Here is a 12,131-nt window from a genome sequence, read left to right as displayed (position 1 = left end):
AATAGGTACAAAGCGTTAATGATGGTTTATGGTAGTGCAAGCATACTTATTCCTCAAATTCTTATTTCCAGATGAAGTGATCCATGGACCTTTTAAAAGCAACAGATAATGTCTTTAAATAGTATGCAGCTGCTGTACATTTGAAGCATGTTGGTTGCATAAGGTAGTGAAATATTGGCATTAATTTTTCTGTAACACTCACTGGATGGAGAGCAGGTGAGAAAAGAAGTCAAACCCAACACCTTCTTACAAAGAGACAGAGAAAATATATATATATGTGTGTGTGTGTGTGTGTGTGTATATATATATATATGTCCATTGCAAAATAGTTATAGTTTATGGACTGCAGATTGTCTTTTCATACATTAAAATCTGGAAGAAATGAGCGATTGTCATGAAATGATCAATCTGTTGCATTCAGTATTCCATGGAATATGTTTATATTTAGTAAAGATTGCATATTTCATGGATAGTAAACACAGTGTCACAGTGTGTTTTGCTTCTGCCTCATGATTTATAGTTACTAATTTACATAGCTGGGTTTAGCACACTAATGTGTATGGAATTATTAATTTCTTATGCTTGTTAGCTCCTTATGAAATAAGCAATCCTCTAGTCAAACCCACTGTTTCAATAATTTAAATCATAGTCCTGAAGTTGTGGCCTTTACTGTCTTTTGAGTGAAAAAAAATAATTTTGAGATATAAAAATAAGACTTTAGTTTCTGAAACATAAAGATAATTTATTTTTTGTTATTGATAGAAGTTATAATACCAGAAAGTCAGAGGCAGGTAACTCTCATACCTCTGTAATGATGCCTAGCAGTGTTATTCTTAAGGGTTTTAGAGATCTTAGGTGTGATTTGCCCATGCATCACTCCACTATCACCACGGAAAATGTGGAATATTGTGAATGAACCATACCACACTATTTGAGGAGTTCTATTTTGCATAGAAATACATTTATCTTAATTTAGTCACCTGATAATCAGGCATAATTTCAAAGCTGGTTATCTCCGCTATGCAGCATCATGGTTTTTCAATAATGAAACCCAAAACCTGTTCCAGTGTTGTGTTCCACCACCTTCAGGTAAATAACTTGTTCCTGATGTCCAATCTAAAGTTGCCCTTCTCTAGGTTGAAGTCATTGCCCCTCATCCTATCACTACATGCTTTTGTAAACAGTCCTTCTCCAGCCTTCTTGTAGGCCCTCTTCAGGTACTGGGAGGCCACTATTAGGTCTCCCTGGCACCTTCTCTTCTCCAGGATGAATGACTCCAGCTCCTTCAGCCTGTCTTTGAAGGAGAGGTGTTCCAGCCACCCAGATATCTTCATGGCCCTCATCTGGACCTTCTCCATCATGTCCATCCTTCCTGTGTTGAGGGCTCCAGAGCTGGACACAGTACTACAGGTTAAGTCTTACCAGAGCAAAGTAAATTGGCAGGATTACCTCCCTCAATCTGGCCATGCTTGTTTTGATGCAACCCAGGATGTCATTTGCCTTCTGGGCTGGAAGTGCACGCTGTTGGTTCACATCCAGCTTCTCATCCACCAGAACTCCCAAGTCCTTTTCCACAGGGCTGTGTGGTGGTTTTAGGCTGTGCCTTTAAAATTTAGTTACAGATTTTGAGCAGAAAAGTAGAAAAATACAAATAAATCACTATTGGGTGTAAAAAGGAAAACAAAAGTTTATTCTAAACAAATTCATTGGGTAAATATCTAGAATAAGAGGAGCTGTACCATAACAATTCTTCCCTTCTTCTGATCTTGGCTGTTTTTGCTTTGCTCTGGAGAGATAATGTGGTTTAGCTGGCCTTGGCTAAGTTTAACTTCTCTGCTCCTTTCTCTTGTCCCTTTTGTACAGAGGGGTAAGTGGGTGGCAGGGAGAAGCTAGTAGCTTCCCCTGGTCCTTGGCCAGGGGGGTCCTTGTGCTGTTTATTAATTGTAAACATCTGTGAATATTGTAAATACTGTATATTTGTACATATTCATTGTATTCCATTGTAGAGTGTAGATTCTGCTTGTAAATACAGCTTCATCTGCTTCTAACAGAGTTAGTTTGGCAAAGTTAATGTTGGGGGAAAACTTCAACCCACCACAGGCTGATTTCTATCACCTCATCCACCAGTCTGTATTGATAGTGAGGATTGTTCCGGCCCAGGTGCGGGACCGTGCTCTTGCTCTTGTAGAACCTCATGAGGTTCACCTGGGCCTAGCTTTCCAGCTTATCCAGGTCCCTCTGGATGACATCCTGTCCCTCTAGTGTATTGACAGCACCACTCAGTTTGGTGCTGTTAGATGATTAATACACTGTGGCAGTTTTAGGCTATGCCTTTAAAAGTTAGCTACAGATTTTCGAGCAGAAGATTGGAGAAGTATAAACAATTCACAGTTAGGTGTAAAAAGGAAAACAAAATATTATTCTAAATGAATTTCATTGGCCAGATGTGTGAAGGGTACCCTTAGCAATCTCACATTCCACTTCATTCCTTCCTTTCTTCTCTAGCTGTTTGGCTGTTTCTGCTAGGCTGGGAGAATCTTATCAATACTGGCTTTGCAGATAAGGAGGCTAACAATGCTTTGAACTAACAGTTCTCCTGATGTCTTTCTCTTTTCTCCTAATTATAGAGGAAAGGAGGAGGGAGAAGGAGAGCAGAGCAGTTTCCCCGCTCATTTTGGGATACCAGAAGGGGTTCAGGGAGATTTCTGTGCTGTTTTTCTGATCATAAATACCTGTATAGTATTGTAAATACTGTGTATTTGTACATATTCATTGCATTCCATTGTAGAATGTAGTTACTGCTTGTAAATACAGCTTCCATTTGCTTCCCAACTGAGTGAGCCATGCTTTTTAGTTAATGTGGTGGTAAAATTCCAAACCACTACATTACACACACCTAAAAATTTAAAAGACTGCTCCTCCATATAAGAATTTTCCCAGTTAGATATGCCAGTAGCAACAGTCCTACTTTATTTTGATATGATTACCCAAGGTAGCCCACCTTCCTGTCTATTAGGGAATATTATTTTGGCTTAAGTCTCCCATTGTGGTTAATTATCTATGAATTATCCATTAATTTTCCTGAAAAAGGCAGTTCATGCTAATCCACTTGCCTACATTAACGTCTTCCCTTGTACAGTTCAGCTTTCAACAACATTGTTTAACTTCATCTTCTAAGTAATAGAGATACTACTTAGACATATGAATGTCAACAGAAATATTTTTTCTGAAAAGGCACAGTTTTACAGTGTATTCTTGAACCCAAGTCATAATGAACTGTTTGTGTAACTTCAGTATGCTTTTTCTTTCATGTAACCATTGGCTTTTTTTTTTTTTGCAATATGAATTTTATGTCAGCATTTCCATCACGTAAAAATCCAATTAATATCTCACAAATGTACATAATGTAAAGGCTATTCTTCTGGTACATCAATGCATGGAACACACCTGGTAGATCCTATTATTATGGTCCTCTTAAGTTCAAAATGCGTTTGTGGAAACAGTAGTCACCTTTCTTTCCCTACTCTTTGCTGTGAGTTACATTCTAATTATCCTTTGTAACACTTGAACGGTTTATTTGGTTGCAAGGAGTTTACAGCTGAATTGTAAGAAGTGTTTTTAATGTGTGTTGTATAATTAAGACAAAAGGGGTAAAGATTAAATGGGTACAGTTCAGCTTTGCAGCAAAAAGTCCTGGATCTTCAGAATTTAAAAGAAATATCACATAAATAATAAAAGAGTAATAAATGTCAACACTTCAGTTTATGATACCTGAATTCATCCAATGTAGGCTTTTCTTTAAACCTACCATCTCTTTTTCTGTGAGCAGTTCTAGACAATAGCAAAAGCCTACTTAAAAAGAAAATGTTATATTCAAAATGTGAATTAGTATTAGTCATTTCTGCTTGTGTTTGTCGCAGCTATTTAATTTCTTCTACAAGCTAACAGTGATATAACTTATGCTATGACATCTGATTGCCAAGATCATGAAAACAGTTGGATAATGACTTTTCTGTTTTGCAGGCCAAATCACAAAAAAAGGCAAAGCCAGTTGGATTTTTTTTTGTCCATGTGACATTTGGGAAATAAACATGTAACAAATTATTTTCTGTCATTCAAAGCAGTAAATACTTTTATTTTTGTTAGTGTTCCTCTAGGCATTTTGTATTAAAATGAAGCCAAATATCATTAAAAAGGAAATTATGTATATTTAATTACAAAATGTTAAAAATAATTCTTTCAAGCCTTACAGACTGAGGGCTTCATCAAAATAAAAATTTTGTTCATATATCTTTTATTCAACAGGAAACTGTTCTGACTTGGTTTCCAGTGAATACTGCTTAGATCTTTGCCTCTGGTTCGGACTGTACCTCTCTAAAACTGTATCTGTGTTTCAGTTCCCTTTCCAACAGCATGTCTTAACCTGACTTGAAATCAGTGTTAGACATGGATGGGCCCTCCTTCTAGCTTTATTATAATCAGTAATCAAACTCAAGTAACTCTGAGTAAAAATGAGATTTTTTTCTTTTCATCTTTTTTTTGTTTAAACTAAATGTGACATCTGGGCTTTATCCCATAGTGGAATGTACTATTCACACATTCACACATTGAATCCGCATTTCCTTTCAAAGAAGTTATGCTGACACTTTGGCAAAGAGCTGTTGTACCCTTATGAGATTTTCTCATTGCACTGTCAGAGCCCAGGCAATTAGTTTTGAAGATGTGTTCTCAGATCCTGAGACTGATTCCTCACTGATTCCCTGAATGTACACCACTACCAAAACCATACAAGATTTTGGCAGTGTTGTTTTTCAGAAGTGTGATATGTTCTGAAGGTTCAGTAGATAAAAGACCTCCATGTGTGTAAGAACAGATTTAATTTATATGTGAATGAAGAGTACTGTGTATTATTGCAGTAAATGTAGGAGTCTGCTGTTTGCTTGGGGTTTGTTTTAGCACATCACAAATTCAGAGTTGCTTTTGGTCATAAAATATATCATGGCTACTGACAGATTAAAAGTAAGCTACAAAGTGTTGGAATTTAATTTTGTTACCACAATGGCAGTATCTGTGTTGAAGTATTTTTAAAAGTACTATTTTTCAAAACAATATTGCATAGGTTAATCACGTATTTTAAATTCAGTTTCAGAATTCACTATTGATTTGCTAACGAGTGCTGTCAAAAGCAGATCCATGCGTATTCTCTTTGGCTTGCTCAGTTCTGCTGCACAAGATATGCATAAAGGTGAATTTTAAGTCAGTGTTCTGCTCTGTGTCTTTGGGAACAGATCAACCTATGTGAACATTTATTTCTCACCAATTTCTTTTTTGTACTATGACCAGGAACTCATGTCCCAGGCCTGAAGTATATCTCAGTCCTGTGTGCCACCCACATTTGGCAATCTTTTGTTTGTTTGGCATCTTCAGGAGGAGTCTAATTGCTTTATTGATTTCTCTTTGTAGCAATCCTCTGGCTTTACCGATTGCCAAGCAAGACAGTTTGCTGGAGAAAGACACTATGTTTAAAGATGCATCTAAAGGCTTATGTAAGCAGCAATCTCAAGACAGTACATCTGAAAATGTCACTGTGAACACTACAACCAAACTTGAACAGGTAAGGGCATGTGATTTCCTCAAGTGTTTGTTAAGGCACAAGTCTGGAAAGAGTAAAGTTAATGGATCAAAGCCCATGGTAATTTTTTTTCCCTTCACCTCAGCAGTGGTTCCCTTCACAGCACTATCATCTGCACTGTGGTGCCTTGTCTCCTTGATCACTCCCTGAAATCAGTCTGGCTCTGCAGAGACTTCCCTCTGCAAACTGAACAGCTGCTTCCTGCCATCTACTGAGGGCAGGTCAAGAGCTGAGACAGTTGGAGGGCTCCGAGCTTCTCAAACTCTATTCATGGTTCACAACAGGAGAGAGACAACTGTTAGCACTGCCCAAAGCTTGCTCTTGTCTCCAACTTCAATTTGCAAAGGAAAGAAACACAACCTCGGAGACTGGGGTAGGGGAGGAGGGGAAGAAAGAAAGAAGAAAGAATGTCTAAGGAATATTGTGTTGCAAAATAAGTGACCATACTTTAAAGAAAGGATTTGCCAGATTTACAGCTGCAGTGTTATGTCCTGCTGCTGTGCAAATGCCTTAGTATACAGGGACTGGTTATTTGGAACCCCTTTACAATTTTCTCCACAGTATCACAGTCTCATTCAGTGTACATGGTGAAGCAAAAGGCGGCAATTATCTGTTGCTTGTAAATCTGGCGTGTCCTAACTTTGAATGTTTAGGACCTAGAAATTCCTGTTTGGATGTTTTGGGGGGGGATACATGATGTTTTATTTTCTGTTACATGCATTTGAGATACATACATTACACTTACGAAAAAATAACTACTTTAGAGTTGGAAGGGTGGAGTGGAGAGCTTCCATTTAAAATAATTTGCTATGAATTTGGAACATAACTAAGGAGCAGGATACTGATTACTTTTAAACCAAGTTCAGTTCAAAAAACCACCCTGCATAACTGTCTTGGCAGAAGCATGCACACTTTACTACTTTTCTTTTTTATGTGTTCATCATAGGAATTCAAGTGTCGGTCAGATGAGTCCATCTCTGAAAGTCCTCAGCTTTGGAATTCCCTAGAACACTCAGTGCCCTAATCAGTCAGAAGATACAACAAAATGTTTTGAAACTGGCTTATATCTAGTTTTCATGCTCTACAATTTATGACCTTGCTGACAGTCAGTCCAAAAGAGAAGTACTGCAGTTCAGAGAAGTAAATGCTTGCAACCCTATTTGGAGGAACCCTCCTAGAATTGTAGGGAGAGGGAGGTGTCTTTCTCAGGGCCGTACTGAGACTATTGCTTGCTTCCGGGTGTTAACAGGAGTGTGGACAAGAACATATATACTTCATTCAGTCTAATTCTGTTTTGTCATCAACCTGCCGAAAATTATTCAGACTTGTGCTATCTGTAGGCTACACTTTTGCTTCATAATTTGTGGAGTAAACACATGCAGAAACTGACTGGAAGAAGATCAGCCAATCTTCCAGGTGAGAAAGAGCAACCAGAGGTCTTCATACTGGTAGTTTTGCCCTCCACCATGATCTACAGTCATGTCAGTGTCCAAGGGCAGATTTTCAAAACTTTACTCCTTGTGCCATTTCAGTGTAAATTCCCACAACAGTTACAATTCAAGGACAACACAGCAGAATTAAAGGTGAATCTCTTTTAGGGCCTTTAGCTAAGAAATTTCTGCAGAAAACACTGTGAAATTTTGCCCTAAATGAACTAGAAGGAATGTGTATCTTGTGGTCTTGTTAGAAGCAGTATACAACAAACCTTGCCAAAGGTTGTTAAGTGTGATGTTGCCTTGGAAATTAAATAAGCAGGGACAGTCCTGTCTGGGAAACCAGCACTAACAAGAGATAGGTTAGAAACTGTGTTATTTCAGTGTGTTTTAAAAAGACTGGTTGCATTAAAAAACAATTGTACATTATACAGAAAGTTGCTGCTAGTGTGGTGCTCTTACAAACGAAACAGGACACAACAGTTTACTCATTTCAGGGAATAGTTTAATTTTAGTAGACTAAAGAATTCCCATGTTTCGTCAGATGAAAACATGGAGTTTATTTTTTTTTGTAAGTGACCTAACTGTGGTCCTGGAAATACAGAGGTTATATACTATACCACTTGCCATACATTATGAACTATAGGTATATATATGTCATACCCGTATTTGTGCATATAATATGTCGATCTTAGTTTTCAGAGATGATATTTCCAAGTAATACTTTAAGAAAAAAAAAATTCACAGCTTGAAGGTTTTTTTGTTTGTTTTTTTTTAATTATTTAATGCTGCTACCAAAGGAAAGCTTTGAACAGCCTTTTCCTGATATCCCCTTGGGTATAACAATTCAGATGAGTTTCACTCTCTTTTATTCTTAATGGTTGTGTTCCAAACTACACTCAAAGTAATCATGTTCTGTTTAATTTTTCAGTAGGCTGTGTGGAGTCATTACTTGGATTTTATGTTCATATATTATTGAAATAGATCAGCATGATATTTCATATGAATTGTGTCAGAAATATCATACATTCTTAGGCAATGTGGCATGCAGATTGGGGGATCAGAGAGAACAACTTCATTTTACTATATCTGAAACATGCATTTTTAATAGGGAAAACTTGTAAATTTTTTGGCTTTAAGAAAATAGCTCAAATTTATAGGTAATCTCAGGGTTTTTTAATTGGAAAAAAAAGGATGAAAAAGCCTTAAAATATTGTTTCTCATGAAATAAGATTTTTATTACATGACGCATAGGAGATAAAAATCAAGTGAATACATCAATGAAACATTTTGGGTCTCTCTTGGCTTGTATTAGCTTTTCCTTTTACCTTGGTAAAAGATGTTCTCTGATCATCCATAATGTCAAGGTCTATGCTGCCAAACAAAGGAAGCACTATGCATTATTTCCAGAATTTTATCAAAGCTGGCAATTTCTCTTCCTCTCAGTGGGGAAGGATAGTTTTTTTGATAGCAGATTGAAATTACTGGTCTGGAATTTAATTATGTGCTTCATGCTACAAACAAATATATATTAAATCCTTTCTTTTAATTACAACTTAAAAAAAATGAAACTGTCTCTGTCTTATAGTTTGTGTGTACATATTGTTGGCCATATGAACTGTGTGATAGAGTATCCCCGATGTCCTTTTGATTGTCCTAGTATCACCACATACACAAGGGACAACTGTGTATATCATAGTATTACATGTAAGAGCTAGAATGCATGCTTATTTCAGTGATACAAGTTCATGATAAAATCAAAATCATTGGATATTATTATATGAGCAGATTTTGAATGTTGTTAAGTAGATGTAATTTATATAGGTAAATAGGATTCTTCATTCCTAGCAATACAAAAATCTCAAAGCCAAATAACTTTCAGAGGCATGGTTATATTAGGATTTATGCTGTATTTATGCAATTTTTCTGTTATGTCTTATAAAATATGCATCATGCAATCAATATAATAGCCAGATGCATACAACAAGGTAGAAAAAATAGAGAAAACTCATCTGTATGGTCAAAAAGTACGTGAGAATGAACATATTTTAAGGTGCCTACAAATAAGATATTAATAATGCAAGTAATGTTTAATACCAAGTGAGACCAATTGTGAATTTAAAACATTTATAGTTTCTTCTGTGTGATTTATTTATAAGCTCATTGAACTGTGAGTTTTCATGCAAAGAAATGGTGCTGACTCACTAAATCCTAAACTTCATAGAGAAAAAACAGTTGATGGAAAAGATTTCAATTCCTTTATTTCTGACTATCTAACTATCTATAGTATAGTTGATGTCTTTGAATGTACCTAGATTATTAATAAGAAGTCAGGGCCCCTTCTCTGGCCCACAGCTATGCGGGATGGGTCTGTGCACATCCATAGATCAAAACTGTTTTCTCCCTCAAAGAATGGGACCACACTCAAAATAGCCTATGAGAAATGCTCATTGACAAGTGACCTGAATGGTATGCAGGTGTTAATCTGCATGAGTGCTAGCTAGCATGAGCCAAGAATGTACAAGAGAGTGTAATAACAGTTCAGAAAATATGGAGAAACCTAAGGCACTGCTTGAATCCAAAACCTTGTTCGTGGCCTATCGTTGGGTTAATCTTTAAATAGACAAGGTTAAGAGAAACTCAACTGCTGGCACAGATGTCTAGAGTTTTGACAATACACGAGGGAGTATAGTAGAGACCTGTACCTTCTCTGTTCCTGCCAGCCAGGGGAGCACATCAATAAGGAAAAGAGGCCATAGGCTTCTCTGTCATTCATCTTGATTCCCACTACACGACACTTTCAGATGTTCTTGGAATTCTTTTCTTCATTTTGTTCTATTGCAATGTACATCATCAAAAAGGAATATCAAAGTGTAATTTACTTTTAAACTTTTTTCTTGCCATGTGTAATTCTTGTTTTCCAGCCAGACCTATGTCCAATTGGCATGATTAGAAACAAAAACAGAGAAAAATGCCATCTTCTGTGTGACAGAAAAATCTGCATCCACTTCAGTGGAGTGAGTAGTAAACCTCTAGAACAGGGAGACAGAAAGACAGACACATATGGCAGGCAACCTGCGTATGTTGTCTGATTTGAAACTCATGTTCTGAAAATAGAGGGGTTTTTTGAGGTATTGCAAAAATACAGGAAAAATGAGAATCTCAGTAGCATTTTGGTAGAGTCTGCCATTTCAGAGTACATCTCTTCTGAAAAAAAAATTAATCAGTGAGATGAGGACTGTGGGTAAATCATGACATTTTCAGCTGGCCTGTTTCACAGTTTACTTGTTGAAGTAAGTACATTTTACATGCACATATTAAAAAAAACAACCCTTACACTTTTGCATTTGCACATTTAATGATTTTTGGACTTAGTGGAATGAGAGGTGGGTTTTCACAGTTTTTACAGGGAAAGAAGGAAATAGAATCGCTGACCTCGTGCTTAGGGACATGGTTTAGTACTGACCTTTCAGTGCTGGGTCAAAAGTTGGACTGGATGATCTTTGAGGTCTCTTCCAGCTGGATATTTTTCTGTGATTGTCCATTACTGTTTTCCATTTCTTGTGCATCTATGCATCTAGTACATCCAGACTAAGGTTGTAAGGTACATTTTCCTTATATTTTTCAAATTGATTGATACTTTATCTGCTTAGTCCAACATCACAGTTGTTTTTAAGTATTATTTTCTACTGAATGTAGAGGAACAATAAAGAAATTATTAAAGACTAAAGCAGAGGTACCCAATTTTTTCCAGTCACTGTGTCAGTCCCAGAATGGAAGTTTTTTTGAAGTACACAGTATTATTGTGAAAAATCTCCAGGATAAAGCTACTGCAAGAACAAAACTGCAGTGGTGGCTATAATGCTCAAAATTGACAAAAGAGTAGAAGCCTGCCCTTTATAGATAAAAGACACTTCAGGGCTATGGGACTCAGCAGAATCTGGGACCTTGCAAGCCTATGATTGTATGATAAGCCCTGCTTGCATGCACCTTTCCTCCGTGAGTACCTATGGCTTCATATGTAGTTATAAAATCATTTAGGTTGGAAATGACCCTTAAGATTATGAAGTCAAACCATTAACTTAACACTGCTTAATCTCCCACTAAAACATGTCTGTAAGCACAACATCTACATGTCTTTTCAGTACCTCCAGGTACTGTCACTGGGCAGCCTGTTCCAGTGTTTAACAACCCTTTCAGTGAAAAATTACTTTGGAATATCCACTCTAAACCTCCTGTGGATTAACTTGGGGGCATTTCCTCTTGTCCTATCACTTGCTACTTTGGAGAGGAGACCCCCTGTCAGGTGGTTGTAGAGAGCAAGAAGAACCCCACTGAGCCTCTTTCTTCAAGCTAAACAATGCCAGCTCCCTCCCTTATAAGTCTTAGTCTATAGACCATTCACCAGCTTAATTTAATTTATTACAAGCTATGTAATATTTCTTATAATTAATTTTGCTCTTTTTGCAATTTCTTTAGTGATTAAGCTTCTGTCTCATTGTTCAGTACTGGACTTAAACAAAGACATGACTAGGCTGAGATGGGCAAGTAACTGAAAGCCAAGTACAGTACTTCACAACTTGTTTGGGCTATAAGTGATTTACATAGTATTAGGATAGCAAAAGCCATTAAAAAAAAAGCTTGAAAGTTGAGAAAAAAAAATGTTCATAATGGAATGAGGAATTAGTCAAACCTGCAACAATTACAGATAAAAAGAGATGTCCCTTGGGGGTTTTTGGATGGTTTGTTTGGGTTGGTTGGTTTGATTTTGGTTGGTTGGTTGTGTGTGTGTGCTACTATAAGAGTAGTCATCTTTTGACAACACCTTGAACCCACAGGATTATTTACTGTAAAATGAAGTGTGGAGTTTGTATTCCACAATTTGTATTTATCTATTTCCAGATATGAGAAGGCTTCAAGATTTGTAACTTGATTTGTACCATGTAAATATGAGTAGAACTGGTGAAATATTCAATCAGAAAAAAACCACAAGGTTTCATTTTATGTCATAAAAGGGGTAGTGGTTCTGTGGTTATCATGCCTGGTATGCATCGTTTGTTTGTTAT

At 36.8% G+C, this 12,131-nt stretch overlaps 1 protein-coding gene across 1 annotated transcript in view; it reads left to right on the top strand.

Annotated features, from left to right (window-relative positions):
• The window catches only part of MYO16 (myosin XVI), a 331,490-nt gene that overhangs the window by 132,663 nt on the left and 186,696 nt on the right, over positions 1–12,131 (top strand). Inside the window, exon 10 of the mRNA XM_054162913.1 lies at positions 5,464–5,614. Within this exon, the coding sequence (XP_054018888.1) occupies positions 5,464–5,614 (151 nt within the window). The remainder of the gene's footprint in view (positions 1–5,463; positions 5,615–12,131) is intronic.

Source organism: Dryobates pubescens, chromosome 7 (genome assembly GCF_014839835.1).
Source record: "Dryobates pubescens isolate bDryPub1 chromosome 7, bDryPub1.pri, whole genome shotgun sequence".
Taxonomy (NCBI): Eukaryota; Metazoa; Chordata; class Aves; order Piciformes; family Picidae; genus Dryobates; species Dryobates pubescens.
Note: the sequence above shows the minus strand (reverse complement) of the source record. Positions and strands in the feature narration are given on the sequence as shown.